The sequence below is a fragment of the Sphaerulina musiva genome (assembly GCF_000320565.1).
Source record: "Sphaerulina musiva SO2202 unplaced genomic scaffold SEPMUscaffold_7, whole genome shotgun sequence".
NCBI lineage: Eukaryota > Fungi > Ascomycota > Dothideomycetes > Mycosphaerellales > Mycosphaerellaceae > Sphaerulina > Sphaerulina musiva.
In genome coordinates, this window is record NW_016017389.1 from 1,556,975 (window position 1) to 1,574,613 (window position 17,639).

The 17,639-nt window shown below is 52.2% G+C and overlaps 7 protein-coding genes across 7 annotated transcripts; 6 read left to right on the forward strand and 1 right to left on the reverse strand.

Annotated features, from left to right (window-relative positions):
- Nucleotides 1-21: 21 nt before the first annotated feature.
- On the reverse strand, nt 22-5,390 carry SEPMUDRAFT_127008 (uncharacterized protein). The gene is made up of 6 exons (XM_016902114.1): nt 4,067-5,390; nt 3,735-4,012; nt 733-3,668; nt 387-471; nt 148-249; nt 22-71 (listed from the first exon to the last, which is right to left on the reverse strand). Exons 1-3 carry the CDS (start codon nt 5,115-5,117, stop codon nt 1,317-1,319), a joined length of 3,681 nt encoding a protein of 1,226 aa, XP_016759599.1. The 5' UTR covers nt 5,118-5,390; the 3' UTR covers nt 22-71; nt 148-249; nt 387-471; nt 733-1,316.
- SEPMUDRAFT_47514 (DASH_Dad4-domain-containing protein) lies at nt 145-605 on the forward strand (the record flags this gene model as incomplete). The annotated part of the gene is made up of 2 exons (XM_016909037.1): nt 145-249; nt 387-605. Coding segments are annotated over 2 exons (324 nt in total), but the record flags the coding sequence as incomplete, so codon positions are not given.
- Nucleotides 5,391-5,686: 296 nt separating the features above from the next.
- On the forward strand, nt 5,687-8,218 carry SEPMUDRAFT_150400 (uncharacterized protein). The gene is made up of 4 exons (XM_016906151.1): nt 5,687-6,236; nt 6,304-6,382; nt 6,444-6,643; nt 6,711-8,218. The coding sequence occupies exon 4, from the start codon at nt 7,207-7,209 to the stop codon at nt 7,972-7,974; it is 768 nt and encodes a 255-aa protein (XP_016759601.1). The 5' UTR covers nt 5,687-6,236; nt 6,304-6,382; nt 6,444-6,643; nt 6,711-7,206; the 3' UTR covers nt 7,975-8,218.
- Nucleotides 6,202-7,002, forward strand: SEPMUDRAFT_142925 (GTP-binding protein rho2 precursor; the record flags this gene model as incomplete). Its single annotated transcript, XM_016903019.1, has 4 exons — nt 6,202-6,236; nt 6,304-6,382; nt 6,444-6,643; nt 6,711-7,002. 4 exons carry the CDS (start codon nt 6,202-6,204, stop codon nt 7,000-7,002), a joined length of 606 nt encoding a protein of 201 aa, XP_016759602.1.
- Nucleotides 8,219-8,585: 367 nt separating the features above from the next.
- SEPMUDRAFT_150401 (kinase-like protein) lies at nt 8,586-10,275 on the forward strand. Its single transcript, XM_016906152.1, has 4 exons — nt 8,586-8,852; nt 8,909-9,548; nt 9,614-9,779; nt 9,857-10,275. Exons 1-4 carry the CDS (start codon nt 8,602-8,604, stop codon nt 10,060-10,062), a joined length of 1,263 nt encoding a protein of 420 aa, XP_016759603.1. The 5' UTR covers nt 8,586-8,601; the 3' UTR covers nt 10,063-10,275.
- A 2,659-nt stretch (nt 10,276-12,934) lies between these two features.
- Nucleotides 12,935-16,158, forward strand: SEPMUDRAFT_69153 (uncharacterized protein). The gene is made up of 2 exons (XM_016909853.1): nt 12,935-14,583; nt 14,643-16,158. The coding sequence occupies exons 1-2, from the start codon at nt 13,491-13,493 to the stop codon at nt 15,746-15,748; spliced, it is 2,199 nt and encodes a 732-aa protein (XP_016759604.1). The 5' UTR covers nt 12,935-13,490; the 3' UTR covers nt 15,749-16,158.
- Nucleotides 16,159-16,645: 487 nt separating this feature from the next.
- SEPMUDRAFT_134626 (uncharacterized protein) lies at nt 16,646-17,599 on the forward strand (the record flags this gene model as incomplete). Its single annotated transcript, XM_016902650.1, has 2 exons — nt 16,646-17,350; nt 17,478-17,599. The coding sequence occupies exons 1-2, from the start codon at nt 16,759-16,761 to the stop codon at nt 17,597-17,599; spliced, it is 714 nt and encodes a 237-aa protein (XP_016759605.1). The 5' UTR covers nt 16,646-16,758.
- Between the last annotated feature and the right edge of the window lie 40 nt (nt 17,600-17,639).

Here is a 17,639-nt window from a genome sequence, read left to right on the forward strand (position 1 = left end):
GAACCGCCACTACCACCACCACGACAACAAATATCAACGTCATCACGGCGACGACGAGGTGATACAAAATGGTACGCGTCGACTTTCCGCCCTTCACCACGACTAAGTATTCCACTAACGACCACCTTCTCTTCCTTCTCTCCCCAGGAATCCCCCCACGAACACCAACAATCCCAACTTCTCTCACGCATCATCACCAACGTCGAAAAACTCAACGAAGCAATCATGGTCCTGAACAAATCCCTCCAAGTAAGTCCAGATATCTTTTCCTTTTCCCCCGAATTTCACAAAACATTCCCCAATAGAGAAGATTTTTTAATAGTTAATAATTTCCTTCCCATGGCTGCCTGGCTGATGGAACTGATGAACTGATAATGATACTATAGGAAATCAACGTCCAAAATATGAACATTGAACTCGTCGCGCAAATGTTCAAGAATTATCAGAGTAATGTGCTTTTTCACTTGGAAGGTATGTTGTCTACATCTACAGCATCAACAACAAACAACAACAAACCCATCCCATCCAAACCTTTCAACATATACCCTACTTCTCTCTATAATTGTACACGTACATGTACATGTACACGTTTACGAAAAAAGTGATACTTTGATTCCTCTTCTTTTCCCCCTTTTGTTGGGCGAGAATGAATGAATGAATGAGTGAACGAATGATTGAACATATACATGCAGTATGCTGACTTCTATTGGTGGGGGTGTTCGTCTTTAATAGCTACGGATAGTTTGAAAGAACCATCTTGAGGTCCTAGAGTGCAAAGAGGGGAGGTGGATGAAGAACCGACGGGATGGGGTACTTGACCTGCTTGTTACATGTACTCACGGCATAGTGAGAGGAGATGAATGACCTACTTGGTCTATACCCAGAAATCTTGTAGTCGAGGTGTTGCTCATCAGTGATCAAGGAAAGAAGGACTCTCGTGGTTGTGTGTGGGGAGGGGTGGGAGAGAGAGAGAGAGAAGGGGGAGAAAAGACCGAAGAGAAGGACTTCTGAACCAACAACAGTACTACTAGACGTAGTAGTCGAGCGTGACATTCAAAAACTTCGATTATTGAGAACCGAAGGCGCTACAAAAGTTCCTTTGATGACAACGGACAGCAAAATTGCTGAGCTTGGACGCCACATGCCATTACCATCGTTGTCATTATGCCATTCCAGTGCACACACACACACACACACACACACACACACACACACACAGACAACCGAAAAAGACGGCGATTCTGCCTGAAAGTCAGCAGCGTAGAAGGAGTCTCGCCACTAATTACTATTCATTCACTGGGATTCCTTGCATCCCATCATAAGCCAGAGCTTCCAATCGCACCGAGATTCTGAAGGATGCCCATGGGCGGACCAGCAGATCCACGTCCCGTACCAGGCGCACCAAACATACCAAAGGCGGGTGAGCTCTTGCCCACTGCAGGCGAACCTATCGCTGCAAGCTCTGAAGAACGATGTCCCCCTTGATCTGGTGTCGAAGCGTCCTGTGTCCACTTGATGTCCTTGGAACCATCATCGTGCTCACGGAAGTGCAATTCACCACCACCGTTGCGAGAATCACCTTCCACAGTGGAGATATCCTTGACTTCTGCTGCATCAGGCGCAAAGTCAAGCGGTGGATTGCGCGACATGATAAGCTGGATCACAGCATCCACATTGTGGTATTCTTCGCCAGATCTGGACAGTTCTCTGCAAGCGTTGCAGAGAAGCTGTCGCACTGTAATGGGTCGCGTTTGAGGTCCGCCACGAGGGCCACTGATTGGAGCGCCGAAAGTGCCAAAATGGTTGTTATTATTGGAGAAGGCTGCGTTGTTGGCACCCCAACTGCCGACCTGATGTGGCAGAGCACCCCAACCTGGACCACCCAATGCAGGGGACTGGCCAAATGGCGTAGCAGAAGTATTGCCCCAAGAAGTTCCTGGCGCGTTAAGACCACCAAATCCACCACCCATCGGAGTCATGCCTGCGCCGGGGATGTTGATCCCACGAGGATTGGTAGCCATGCTTGAATGTCGTCTGTCTTTCGGGCAGGGTTCGTCACTATCGTCCAGCAAGGCGGAACTGCCCAGATGCTTCGACAGGTCGTCCACGTCGCCGTTGGAGCCGTTCCGGTCCGGTCCAGGTGGCCGGACACTACCAGGTCGCTGTATCGGCGCCGGTCGTGCAATCGGCTGACTTGCTGCAGAGTCGAGACGGTCCTTGTCAGACGATGGTTGGCGTGAATGTCCAGACATGCTTTGTCGCTGTGCTTCGATGCCACTTGTAGGCGGCTGTCCCACTGGTGAACTGTGGTTAGGGTGATGAGATGGGTGCTGACCAAAGCCAGGCGGCGGTTGCCCCATGATTCCTGGGCCGTTGTCGAAGGGAAACGGTCGGCCCTGCGGCGGCATCATCATGCCTGGCGGAGGGCCCATGCCATTCATCCCAGGAGTACCAAAGCCAAGGCCATTGGGGAACCCCATGTTGTGGGGTGGCTGCTGAGGGAACATGGGCATTGGACCGCGTTGTCCCATATTGGGCATTCCCATCGGCCCTCGAGGCCCTTGGAAGTTTTGGAAGCCCATTGGAGGCATTCCTCCAAAAGCTCCAGGTGGGAATTGCTGTGGGTGTGGCATACCAGGAGGAGGCTGAATAGGCTGGTGATGAAGCGGGGACGGGCCCCCCGCGTGAGGCTGAGTCTGATGGTTTCCCTGGTGAGCACCAGACTTCTGCAAGATTTGCCGTGGTTGATTCTGAGCCTGCTGAGTTCCATTGCTCCCGGGAGATGATGCTTTGCTTGGAGCATTCGGAACCTGCGGTTGAGCCTGTCTGGGTGAGCTGGCGTGCGAGCCTTGATGCGAAGCTTGCTTGGGCTTGGATGGAGTCGATGCCTTGGGAATTGCTGGCATGGGGACCGAAGGGTGAGGTGAGGCCACGCCAGAAGGCGTTTGCTTGCCAAACATGCCTGGTATCGCCACCGTGGCCTGCTGCGACGGACGCTTAGCCAGTGCAGGTGGCGGGTGTGCCATGTGGTTTGCATTAGCAGTCTGTTGTGCGCCGCGCTCTCGATCTCTGGCGTCCTTGTCGGCTCTCGCCTTGGCTTCGCGCTCCTTGCGATCTCTCTCGTCCTGAGCCTTGCGCTCTCGAGCTTCCTTTTCACGTGCTTCTCGTTCTTCACGTTCTCTCTTGCGCTGCTCCTCCTTCTTGGCCTTTTCCGCCGCTTTTTGCTCACGTGCTTTGCGCTCCGTCTCCTCTCGCCGCTGCTGTTCGTCCTGCTGCCGCTTGAGCTTCTCGGCTTCTTTGCGCGCCTTCTCTTCCTCCAGCTTCTTCTTTTCCTCCTCGCGCTTGCGTCGCTGCTCTTCCTTCCTGCGCCGCTGTTCTTCTTGCTTCTTTTCCTCGGCTGCGCGCAACTTGGCCTCTTCCTCCGCCTTCTCCGCGTCACGCTTGGCCTTCTCCTCCGCTTTGGCCATCTGCTGTTGCTTCTTTTTGTCCTTCTTCTTTTGCGCGTCACGTTGCTTCTTGGCTTCTCGTTGAGCTTGTAATTTCGCGTCGTCCTCGAGCTCGTCCAAAAGCTTCTGCTGGCGTTCGGCGGCGACTTTCTCCTTGTACGCGGTCAGCACGCGCTGTTCGAACATGCGTGCCGCGAAAATTTGAAACATTCGACGTCCTTCCTGCATACGGTGTTCCTCGGTCAGCACACCCTGCTCATGATCAGTTTGGTGTTGTAAGGGACTTGCCATTTTCATGTCACCCACCAAATCCTCCTCCTCTTCGATATCGTCGTCGTACTCTTCTTGCGAATTGTACGAATCCTCCTCGTCGTCGAACTCGTCGCCATCCATTTGGTCTTGGTGGTCGTAGGTGGGATCGCCCGGAGGATAGCCGGAGTGGGTGTCGGATTCGTACTGAGACCGCTGTTCTCGCTGCAAGCGTCGCTCGGCGAGCTGCTCCATCATCTCAATGAACTTCCGGCCATCGTTCTTGAGCAAGTCGTCGGCTACGGTGAGGAGATTGTCTATTTCGCCAATTAGCTCGGCTTGCAGCGACTCACCACGCAGACTATGGATACCTTTGACAGTTAGATGCGTGCCGAAATTGAAGAAGTCTGGCACGCCTGGGTGGCCCCGCGGCGGTTCAGGCTCGGGCTCGGGCTCGTCATCTGAGTAGTCTTCATCCTCCTCCTCGTCACTGTACTCTTCCTCGTCTTCCTCCTCCTCGCTGTACTCATCTTCATCGTCCAAAACCTCGTGGATCTGACTGGTCCGGTGGTGAGAATGAGTGTGCGCGTGAGCATGATGAGGATGATGCAAGGGTGGCGGGGGAGTCGCCAGAGGGTGGGGCCGGCGGTGCTGCAACGGATCGGGAACCAAGCCATCAGACGAAGGAAGAGGTGGAACATCGTGGTGAGCGTATTGTTCCAACTCGGCGTAGTAGCCCTCATAAAGCAACTCGAGCTCGTCCTCAATGGCCAGACGCTTGCGACCGCAGACTGTGCAGGAGCACGAATGCTTCTGCTGCTGCTTCATCTTCTTGAGCACAGCTTCCTTTTCGATCCGGAGTAAACGCTTGCGCTCGTCTTCGGTAAGGTTCAGCCAAAAGTGCTTGATGTTCTCGCGTTCCTGCTGCATGCTCGTGTGCCAGATGGCATCGCCCTGGCGGCTGCCACGATGCGGTCGGCTCAGGGAGACAGGGCCAGAAGAAGGAGTGTTCTCGCCGTGGTGCATTGAGGGAGGCAGCATTCGCGGGTCGTATGCGCCGCCTTGCGACATGCTGCCGGTCTGCTTCTTCTTACCCCTCTTGCTACCACTACTCACCAGTGGCGGAGGAGGTGGATGCACGCCATTTGTTGGAGCATGGGGAGCATAGTGGTGATCGTCCGATGGGTCATAGTCGGCTTCGGAGTCGTAGTCGTCTTCCTCCTCCTCCTCGTATCGCAGAGCATCTTCGTCGTAGCCCTCTGTTGTCTGCTGGCCAGCTACGTGGTGCACGGGCAGCTGTTGCGCAGATTTGGCCTGCTGTTTGGCCCTTCTCTTCGCCTTCTTCCTATTGACCCCGACTGGTGGGGGCGCGCTGAGGACTCCGTTTGTGGACGGAGCGGGTGCTTTCGAGTGGGTGGCCATGTTTGCGGAGAAGAGGGAACGTGTTGGCAGACTACCAGGCCAGCAGTGGAGGTTCGGGATGAGTCAGGCACGAGCTGAGCATGTGTCGGGGTCGAAGACCTTGCTGGTTCGGCCGTCCGTGTCTGTCTCTCTGTCTCTCTCTGTCTCTGTGGTTCTCTCGATCTCTCTCGCGCGCGCTCTCTTCTCTTCTCGCTGCGCTTTGTGCCAGCGCGGAGGGTTCGATCTACGGCAAACAGGCAAGCAAGCAAGCACGTCTCTTAGGTGCGCTTGCGGGGGGATGGTGGTGGAGGAGGTGTCGGTAGAAGTGCAGTCGGTATTGCGTCGGTGTGTTGAAAGACCCACTACGGTACTAGAGTCGTCTAAGCTGGCTGGCGGAGAGTGAGCGTGGCGTGGCATGCTGGACGGCCGGGCCCGCCACTTCCGCTGTGTGAGCCTCAGGCCGCACTATAGCTAGCTAGGTACCTGTTCTATGTATACACACCTACCTTCCGCGGCCGACGATGAGGAGGAGGAGGCGGAGGAGTTCACATTACGGTCTCTACTGCTTCCCCTCGCACTACCTGGTCAGGAACTGCTACCTACCCTGGGGACTTCATAGCATTGTCTGGACTCTGCTGCATGCGACTCTTCTAATACCTGATGCTCTGGCCGGACATTATTGCTAGACGGTCAGATTGGTATTGCCTGTTGAGCTCGGCCACTTTCGTGTTGCGCAAGCCTCCCTCGCCAACTTAACCCAACGACGGGACGCCTCGCCTCGAACATTCGACCTTGCCTTGCACCACTTCACCCAGAACATCAACCAACACATCCGACACCTCACACGCACGCACGCATCCGTACACGTATACATTCGCACCCGACGCTCGTCCACTTCCACTCCACCGCCTTTCGCTACAGCCCGCTCGCCCTCTCCACTTCACTTCTCTCGCAGACCCAACGACCGCCCTGCGCTTGCGCTACTGTGAACTGGGCACGCTGCGTACACATTACCCGGAGAACGTCCCGAACAGCCTGTACGATACTCCCGACAGCAGAAGCTGCACACATTCGCCGCAACGCCAGACCAGTCCACAACTCAGACATGGCGCAATCGCAGGAACAGCAGGTGATGCGAAGGTAGGATCCAGTTCCAGATCGGGTTGCAATGACAATTATCCCACTCGAGACTGACCTGACTCCATAGGAAGCTTGTCATCATCGGCGATGGAGCTTGTGGAAAGACGTCGCTGCTGAGCGTCTTCACGCTAGGTTACTTTCCAACTGTCAGTTATAGCGAAGAAGGACACGAGTACGAGAAACACGAGCGCTGACATTGCATCGCAGAGATATGTGCCCACTGTCTTTGAAAACTATGTGACCGACTGTAGAGTCGACGGCAAGAGCGTGCAGCTGGCACTCTGGGATACCGCAGGGCAGGAAGACTACGAACGTCTACGGCCGTTGGCGTATAGTCAAGCTCATGTCATTCTCATCGCTTTCTCTGTCTCGAGTCCGGACTCGTTACAGAACATCACTACCAAGTGGTGAGTAGTGGCTGCGTGCCCCTCCATTTGTCACGTTTACCTCTGGGCTAACATGCCCTTCCACCAGGCATCCTGAAGTGCTCGATCGCTGCCCCGGTGTTCCCATCATCCTCGTCGGTCTCAAAAAGGATCTGCGAGATGATCCCGTTGCGCAGGAAGAAATGCGTAAACGCTCTGAGAAGTTCCTTACATCCGATGAAGGAGAAGACGTGCGTAAACGGATCGGCGCGAAGAAGTACCTCGAATGCTCCTCGTTAACTGGTGAGGGCGTCGACGATGTATTCGAGGCTGCCACCAGACAGTCTCTGCTGAGTGGAGGAAAGGAAGGCAATTCGAGGGGCTGCTGCACAATACTCTAGGAGTGTGCTGCCTGTTGTGTTTGCTATGCACCTGGGGCTTGCTGGAGCAGCTTTTACGAGGCTACAAAGCATACTTACTTGGTATCGCTCTGCTGGTTTCGGAATTGGGCTGCGAGGCCCGCTAGGCACAAGGTGCCCACATTCTCTGTGAAGAGGGACAGGAAAAGAGAATACACTCGCAATACGGTCGACAGAGCCCGCAATATGGTCGACATCCTCAACTCGGCCATGTCTAACGCTCGGAAACACAGTGAGGATACTGTGATTGGGGAGCTTGGAGATAGCGAGAAAGATGGACTCGAATCTCCACAGCAGAGCGACGAACACTCGGACGAAAGTCCTCGGCGCACCCACGAGAGCGCATCTACCGCTGGTGCAACCAGTCTCCACAGTCACTACTCCCACGCGCCACCACATGGAGAGATACTCACTGCTATCAACAATGACGACGCTCCGATGCACGAGGATACCATGGTCCTTCATCATCGTCGCCTCGCTCAGCTCGAAAAAGTGGAAGATCAATACGATCGTTCCATGCAAGATCTCTTTCCTAATGCCGGCGATGAAGATTCCTCTCACAGTGCCCACAACATGAGTGCCACGGCCGAGCGGACGCATCTACTCGATGCAGTGCCAGCCCCACTCAACATTGGTATCGGCCGACGTTTTCATCGTGATAGCAATATGGCTACTACTTATGGGATCAGCGACGACAGTACAAGTTCTGTTTCATCTTCTTTGCCCTTCCTTCCACCCGCTGACGTGGTCCCTGCCCATCCTGAAACGGATAGGATCACCGGGATTACTCGAGAGCAGAACCCTGCACTTTCCCTACCTTCCGCTCGGCAGAACCTGGGCGGACATTCTGACCTGGACCGTCCTGTTCGACGTCTCTCAGAGGATCTTACCCACTACGAAGCTCATCCGGCAGAAATCGACTGGCTTGTGGCTGAATATGCGATGCTAGAATAAGAGCGCGTGAGAGAGGCTGTTGAGGGAGGGGAGGGGAGGGGAGAGGTGAAGAAAGACGATAGGTCAAAAGTGTAGGAGCGAGAGCAAGGAGGAGTTGGACAAGTAATTCGAGAGAATAGAGGGTGGTTATAGATGACCTGTTGTATGTGCGCATTCGGTCATTGATCATGTTTGCTGACAGTCTTTCATTGTCTTCCAGTCTTTGTAGATGGAAAAAGTTATTACTCGAGATTTGTGCTTGTTGCAATGGGTTAGGACATTTTTGCATTGGCTTCGTCCTCAAGTCGGATTGAAAACCCCTTCGTGACGTCCCCTTTGCGAGATTGCAGTCTTTTTTTCCTTCCTACCTACATTACCTAGTCAGTCCACTCCACTCACACTGCTTACTATATGAGAGGTTGTTGACGACATGATGGGCAGATTCTGTCCAGCCAAAGGAGTCGTGATATCTTACATCAGGGCATACACCACTATTTGATGTGGAGCCGCAGAAGTGGTTGGCGCACATGACTAAGCCGGTTGCTAGCTTAACTGCTTCGAGTCGTCCCTCAACCACGCAGGCTGTCGCACTGTTTTCTTTCGAGCATCTCTACGCGGTGAATAGCAACAGTCCTGGATGTGACCACTATGGCTCTCTCAGTGCTCCAGCGTGCCTGGAAACCACTTCTACGCCGCGCCTGGAGGCCACTGGCTTTTACGAAGCAAAGCACCGTCTCAATCCCGGCCAACGAGAAAATCGAGGAGGAGACTATCCCAGGCTATCTCGCGGCACGATATTATCCTGTCAGGGTTGGAGAGATCTTCCAGGACCGCTATCAAGTCGTCGGAAAATTGGGCTTTGGAATCACCTCGACGGTGTGGCTGGCACGAGATATGAAGTAAAGTCCTACTGTCCCTTTTGACCCGAGTCAGACAAATCACTTAATAATGTCAGCGAATGTCGGCATGTAGCTCTGAAAGTCTACGTGCGAGCCGAAGCTATAGAAGATGAGCTAGGAACCGAGGTGGATGTTTACAAACGAATCGCAAAGTCTCCCAGTCACCATCCGGGCCGTGGTGCCGTGCGGTCATTATTCGACTCTTTCATCCTTGATGGCCCTAACGGGCGGCATCAATGTCTAGTGCATCAGCCTTTATGGGAGAGCGTGCTCGCAGTCAAACATCGCAATCCTGCCGGAAGACTGCCAGCGTCTGTTTTGGCCCACATTCTCAAGCGCTTGTTTCACGCATTGGACCTTCTACATCAAGAGTGCCATGTCGCACATACCGACATTAAAGAGGCAAATATCTTGCTCGGAGCCGATAAATCTGTCCTGGTGCAATTCGAAAAAGATGAGCTCATGGAGCCCAGTCCTAAGAAGGAACTCGACGACGGTGTGGTTTACGTGAGCCGTGAATTGGGCATACCCAAGGAATTTGGAGAACCTATGCTGTGTGACTTTGGTTCAGCTGTGCCGCTCGATGATGGAATCGAGCACCGCGAAGACATCCAGCCCGATGTCTATCGCTCTCCAGAGGTTATTTTGGAAATTCCGTGGACGTACAGCGTCGATATCTGGAACGTGGGCTGCATGGTCAGTCTTGAGGCATTGTAGCTTGGATATTGCACACGAGCTGACTATAGCGGATGATCTCGTAGGTATGGGACGCTTTCGAGGGAGAGCACCTCTTCACTGGCCAGGACCCACTGGAGAACAAGTATCGTGGACGGGCTCATCTAGCTGAGATGATTGCTCTCCTCGGACCTCCGCCGCCCAGTCTCCTTGCTCGAGCCAAACTGAGAGATAAGTTCTTTTCCGACCAAGGTGAGCTATACAAAAAGAATTTCAGCTCGTTGAGTGTTTGTCATCTTTCCCACCCGCTAACTTTCCTCTTCCGCCAGGTGAATTTTCCGTAGGAATCCCTCTACCTGCCTCCAGATCACTTGAGGAACGAGAAACGACCCTTCGAGCAACAGAGGACAATAATGAAGAAGACAGGGCATCTTTCCTCCGCTTCATGCGGAAGATGCTACAATGGGAACCCGAGCAGCGGAGCTCCGCCCGGGACTTGGCAGAGGACGAGTGGATTCTTCGACATACTACATGAAAGCAAAGTTCAATTTGCATACGCCGCGTTGGCACAGTTGCAAGTCGCAATGTCTCTTTTTTTGAGAGAGAGAGAGAAAGCGGTGTAGGAAGTGCGCTGGAAGTTTTAATAATAGATTTTGGTCTATAGTGGTGGTCTGGTGTGTGGTCTTGTGTGTGTGCTGTCTCTACGCTGTATACTACTGCAGCGTACTATATTGTACATATTAGACGATTAGGTCCCTGTAATGTTACACTAAGATTTCAGCTTTTGGGTAGTCTAGTCTAGTCTGTCTGTCTGTCTTTTGTACTACCTACTATACTACCTTATTGTACAAGTATAGTAGTATAGTAGTATAGTAGATATCGTCGGGTAGTAAGGAGGAATAAGGGAACCTACCTACCTGTTTTTGTATAGGAGGGCTAGCTGCCTCTCCTCGCGCCTAGGTACATGTCAGGCAGGTAGGTAGGTAGGTATAAGAGAGGTACAAAGGTAGCCTACCTACATAATGTAATTCGCTTACACACTCGCGTATGTATCATGTATGTATATATGTATATGTAATGCGTACACGTGCAGGATCTAGTATGTTGATAGGTAGGTATATATTTGCTACATGTATGATGCATTCAATTATTATCTTCTTCTGTGGGGTGCTTCGGCTTTTCGGACTCTGTATACTGTACTGTGCTGTACTGTGCAGTGCAGTGTACCTAGGGTAGGGTAGGGTAGGCCAGGTAGGGTAACCAATAACAAGCTGATCGCATACCTCCTCCTAGAAGTAGACTTTTGGGGACTTTTTTTTGTGCTTGAGGCTGAGTATGCATACATACCTCACATGCCCCGTCGTACAAAGTTGTCTTACTCAGTCGTGCATATAATCTACATGTCGTTTCCGTATGAAACTTTCTTGGCTATCACTTCTCTCATGTTTTTTTTTCTTTCGTCGTTGTTCCTTGTCTTGTAGATAAGAAAATTGCCTTGCATAAAAGAGTAGCAGCAGGAGAGATATCGCAATTGTTCGGTGTAGATAAACGAAGAAAAATTTGATTACACTAAAGAGGTCAGGTAAGGCAAAAGTAGGTAGACGCGCAATGCAATCTGTCCCCTTTTTTTCTTCTCTCTGGGCTCTCTCTTTGCGCAGGCCCACGCAATTGCGTTGCATGATGCAGATAGGACAGGCAAGTTAGCCGCACTTTTTTTTTAGTTAGTGCAGAAAGCTGGGTTAAATCCAGTCCAATCATATCCACGTGATATTTGTTAGGCAGAAAAAAAAAGGAGGTGACGTTGTTTCTGGTGGACCCTGACCGCCCTCTCAAAAAAAAATTATTTCGATTCGGCGGGGGGAATTGCTGCCATTCGGCTCCTGAAAAGAGAAAAAAAGAGGGAGAGAAAAGTGATGCTTGCTCGGCTTTTTGGCGCCATCATTTCCGATTGTTCAAGGCAGCAACCCATCATTCCTTTTTATTTTCTGGCTCGCACTTGGCTCGGCTGTCGGTACAGAGAGGTATGGGTATGAGAAAGGTGATGACTCCGTTGTGACTACTACCACCACGGGATGGGATGTGTGTGTGTGCGTTGCCATTGGCGAGCCAATGAAACACCCTCGTTTATATTGACCAGAGTTTCGGTCTGAAGCTCGAGTGTCAGGTACGGTATGAAGTTGGTGATGTCGTTGACCAGGATTCGCTGCGTGCGGCAGTGTAATATACGATTCCGCCGCAGCGTCCCTTTCAACTTTGTACATAGTTTGTCCAGGATTCTGTAACCTAGTTGGCCTCTTCACATGCTATTCTGCCGTACAATTATATGGTCATCACACTGTACGTACCCTGGTGCGGGTGCTACAAGTACCTACTCGGTGTTGTGAAGAAGGGTGAGGCGTGTGTGTGATTCCATTCCATGCCGTTTGTGTCCGAGTCAGGGGTATCCGAAGATCTGGAGAGCTCCGCTAGGATCCGCCATTTCACTTCGAACAGTCGCGTGACGGTCAAGAGAGAGACAGAGCACTAGCGTCCGCTCCGTCCACGCTCCCACCGTCCCACGGAGGTCGACAGGAGTGACGGCTACTACCTCCTACCTCCATCTCCTAGCCTCTACGGAGGTAAGTAAGGTATACGTACAGGCCAATGGGAGATGCACCGTCTGGACTGGCACAGAGGAAGAGGCCATGCGGGCCCACGACTGCTCCCGTCCTTCAGACTACTACCTTCTACTGTACCACACTACAGCGCTAGGAGGTACTGATGAGTGATGATGATGATGATGATACCTCCTACCAACATCCATCGATCCCGAGCTGGTTTTCTCTGCTGCTAGCTGGTGTTACTCTGGCGGTACCCCATCGGCGACAAGCCGGCCTGCATCACGCGAGCTCATCTCATTGGCGCATCGCGCTAGACCAGAGTTTAGAAGGCATGGAACCGAACACTTTTGGGTGGAGAAAAGGTGATTGAATGCTGCCAACTGTTGTATCGGTGTATCCTACCTCCACCTCCTACCACCTCCTATCGTCCCCCACGCAACCACCGGCAAGCAACCAGCGATCAAGGCTGTATACAGTACATGTAGTCAGTACGCTGGGAGGGGAGACATGATGATGGGGGGGTGAGTCAGACACAGAGTAGGTATTACCTTAGTACCTCAGGTAGTTAACTCCATCAGGTAGTTAGTGTGCTGCCTTCACATGGCACGGCGGACCGCGGTAAGCTGATGCACTTCTTGGGGATTTCTGTCGCTGTCGCTTGCTGGGTTATCCTGGTCAGAATTCGCGGAAGAGATCCCTGTACCGCTAGTGGTGAGCCTAATTTCGAGGAGCCCGAAGGAACTTCTTCTTCTGCCACTCCTACCACTCTCCCTCTCTCTTCTTCTCTCCTCTCCCTCCTTCACCCACCACCACCACCACCTCCACCACCTCAGCGCCGAAGCACTCACCCTCTCCACCAGCAGACATCACCGCGTACCACCTATACCACTTCGTCGTCCAAGATGTCGCAGGAGAACTAGATCAATTGGACGCTGCACGCACGTGGCGTCCAACTTTTCTCGAATCTGTCCTCACATCTTCTGACGCAACGAGATACTGCTGCTGAGCATTGCTTACCAGTAGTGGAACCACTGTCTCGACCGAGTCCGCAGCGCTCTCGGCCACTTCCGACATCAGGCATTGGCATCTCACCTCACGTGTGCACACCACCGCAAGCGACGACGAAGACACGGCTTGACCCATTACTAGGACGAGCCTACAGTATTCCACAGATCACAGCTCGTTGCCGGCAGGCGACACACGCGCTACAGACTTCCAGAGTACGCCGCGTCTGACCGCGACACGATACCCATTGAACGAATATCCCTGCTTCAACATCCATCTAGCTTATTCATACCAAAATTTCACAACCACCAAAAACCTACCCGATATTCCGCTACTACACTACGACATTAAACTCAAAATGGCGCATCGATCGTCCACTTCTGTCCCTCAGGACACCAGGAGAATGCCCTATGACCCGCGAAAATTGACGAATGGCAGCCCGCAGAAGATGTCGAAGCCGTCATCGCGACCGGTTCCAAACACCATGAGCAACGTTGTCAGCGGCACTCGCACAGGAGACGCTGTGTCGGACGAGAGCGACAATGAAGAAGAGGGAGAAGCTGAGACTCCAGAAGATCATGAGGATGCTTCCTCTTCCGACGACGACGACGAAGCGGATGTCTTTGCCCTGTCAGGCGCTAATCGAAAAGGCAACATTGCTACGTCGCGACTGGCAGGGCCAACTTGCATGATTGAGACTGACGCTGTCGCCGGTGCTGAAGAAGACACTGACAGCGATGATGAGGAGGGCTACGATGTACTCGACGACGACGACGACGACGAGGATGACGAAGATGACGGCATAGAAAAGGTTTTGGAAAAAGACCTGATCCAGGACTTCCTGGACGAAGAAGCCGAGGCTGGCGCTAAGAGGGCACAGGCTACGACTTCTTCGCGGCCACAGACCGCTACGTCTGTCTCGAACGAGATGACAGGCCTGAGCATCGTCGAAGACGCTGCCCTGGCGCGGCGACTCAGCTTGCAAAGTGAAGATAGCAATGGCGGTGACCTTGACTGGAGTGAAGACCCCTTTCAAGGACTGCAAACTAACGACAGCCTCTATCAGGAGCTGATCGAAGACGCCGAAGATGACTTTTCTTACGATCTTGCCTCGTGGCGCGTGACCGATGAAACTGTGAATGAAGACAACCTCTTCGAGCTGCAGCCAGCAGGTAATGAGAAACGAGTGCGCTTCGCAGAGACCGTCTCCTCTCGCTCATCGAGCTTGAGCAGTGAGGACGATCCTCGGGATGCTTACCCGGATCTCTTCGATGGTACAAGCACCCCCCAGTCCAGATCGCAATACATGATGGACATTGATCCCATCGATGATGATAATGATGATAACGAGTCCATCTTTGACTTTGACTACGTCGACCCGTACGAGAATGAACCCGTCAACATGTACAACGACGAGGAGTCTGACTCCGACGGTGAGACGACCGATGAGTGTATGCACAATATCTCTCTCCTATGCTACGATTGGGAATGCTTGCTGACACGCCCGAAGCCGATGGCGACTCTACAGATGAGGAAGACGAAGCGGATGCGTACTCGCGTATGCACGCCATTCACAAACAGAATAGCGAACTTGCTGCAAAGAGTCTTGTGGTCACACCTGGTCCTGGCCCTACCCCGGCCAGCACACCAGTCAGTGGCAAGGCGCCAGCGCGGCAGTCCAACACCGGGAAGCGGTCGTCCATGTCGAGGCCGGGATCGAAGCCCAGGATAGGAACCTTCACTCACGATCCTACGAGAGCAGCTGTCACCGCAGATGAGAATGGAAACGGAGTCAAGATTGCATGCCCATCGAAGCCTGCTGAAAAGGATAGCGCGTACTGGGAACAGGCACGCCAAGCCATGGGCAGCCGAGACGGAAGTCCTGGTGAGCCTGTCTCCTGGACACGCACCACTCCGCACACCGCCAGCATTCCTCAACGACCATTCACTGCCAAGATGACTCTGGGGAGCATGTTTGATGGAAACCTGGACTTTCTTCGCAACAACGATGTTCATGGCATCACCAAAGGCATCATTCTCCCTGCCGTTCCCAGAGTCGCCAACAGTGTTCGCTCGTCCTTCACCGCTACCAATACCCTAGCGAGCGACACTCCCATGAACAATGGAGCATCAATGAACCTCGAAGACTTTGTCCAGTACTCCGAGAGCGACTGCGAGATGGATGTGGAGCCTAGCTCCGCTGTCATGACACCCGGCCAAGATGTCTTTGCCAGCTTCACCAACGACGATTCTTCGCCTATGCCCCGACTCGATACCGAGGACTTGCTGGACCACTTTGATCAGGTCCCTGGCGGCATTTCATCATTTCGCAACAATCAGCGCCATGTTCGCCAAGTCAGCTCTCTGGCAGCGAATCCGGCGAGCAGAGCACAGACTTCGGAGGCCAACGCTCTTCAGAAGGGCAGACGCAATGCTGCCAATGCTCCCATCACGCCTGGTCGCAAGAGTCGACCTGGCCCAGAGATGACCCTCACTGGCGCAGGTGTCAGAAAGCCACTTGCCAGTCCTCTGGCCCCGAAACGCGGAGGCCGCAGCCGTGGAAACTCTCTTTCGCAGACTCTGGCTCTTGATCGCTTTGGCTCCAATGCCATGTAAAATGATCACGTGTCTATTCCCCTTTTTTTTATACTCCGGAATCGACCGGAAAGTGAAACAAGCACAAATCAAAAAAGTACGAACAGCAAACATAACACAACACAGCAGCTTCTTTCTTGTCGTTTTTGGGGCCCTTTTTGTTTGAACTGTCTTCAAAGACGGTGTATCTTAGCGTGGCGCTGGCGGTGTTTAGTCTGATCTGACTAGAGTTCGGTGGCTCTACTGCTGGGATGAAGACGGCGGGCTGTCATTGTTTGCTGCGCGCGGAGATACCCTTTGGAGTTCGTCGAATGCATACGCTGGCAATACAGGTGGTATCAGAGAGCATGTCTGGCAGAACAAGAAATCATTTTCAAGCGCGTCACGTAGTTGTAAAGTATACGAAGAGTTGAAACACGATTGACTCTTTCTTCACCAGAACATTGTTTCGTTTGATTAGGCTCATTGCCTATTCGTCTTTGTTGGTATACGATGTGAAGGTACTGACTCTGGTGTTTCTTGTACCAATTCTCGCAGCTGACCAGATTCGGAGACAGACATCCCAGTCCATAAGGAAGGTGATAATCTACCACATCCTTGAAATGACGGCGTCGGGTTGTCTTGCTCCGCACTTGACGTCCTGTCACCAATCTTTGACGTCCTGTCACCTTCTTTTGACGTCCCGTCACCTCCTTTGACATCCCGTCACCCTTTGAAATCCCGTTCCCTCCTTTGACATCCTGTCACTACTCACTTTTGACGTCCTGTCACCATCTCCTCCCACACTGACTCTACAGTCTACAACCCCACGAACGCATGGCCGGTTCATCATTATCATCATCATCACCATGTCTTTCATTACTACCATCGAAGAGCACCGCAACATGAGAAAGAATCAGACGACCCGCACTACATTAGCTCCATCATCGCCCTCATCACCATCCTTACCATCATCACCATTATCATTATCATCACCATCATCATCATCACCTCAGAAAAGTCCTACTTCCAGCCCGAGAAAAAATAAGCCTATGCTCGGATTGGGCTTTGGAGGTGTTCCTTATCGCGCGTCTATTCCTATTTGTGAGCTGAAATTTCCGAATGAGAGAGAGAAGAGAGATGTCGGGGGCTCTGTGATGGGTGGTGGTGGTGGTGGTGCTGGTGTTGAGAATGACAAGACTAGTGTTTCTTTGAACAGCAGCAACAACAACAACAACAACCAAGAACCCGACACACCCAGTACCAATAGTCCTCAAACTCCTACGGACATTTCTGAACCTTTTTCTTATCATCGGGATTTGGGAGGTGGGAAAACAAGGACGAGAATAGCAGCAGTAGCAGCAACTTTTGATTCTGCTGCGACGATGCGGGATTTGAATTTGAAGAATAGCGACAACAACAAGAACAACACAGATGAATCCGAAGAAGACGACCACAACGACAACGACCATAATAATAACACTAATAATAATACCAAAAACAATAATAATAACGACCATCACGACAACACCAGCAACAACCCATCCCTCTTCAACCCCAACCAAATCCCCAAACCGACTTTTCACGATCTCGAAGAACCCTATGGAGGAACAAAACATTTCATGATGGCTCATGGATTGAAATGTAAGTTTACCCTCCCCTTCATACTCCATATACTCACACATGCGTACTCACTCACTCCCTCGTATATGTTTGAATGTTTGAATGTTTGAATGTTTGAATGTTTGTTGTTGATACATTTTGTTTTTAGGGTACGATTCCACAGATTGTGCAATTCGAGAGGAAATTTTGGGCCAGTTGAGGGATATGGAGTGGCAGAATCGGGTGAATGATGCTCGGGAGGAGTTTGTGAGGATGGGGGAGGGAAGATGATGATGATGATGATGGGGGAGATGAGGGAGAGAAGTGAAAT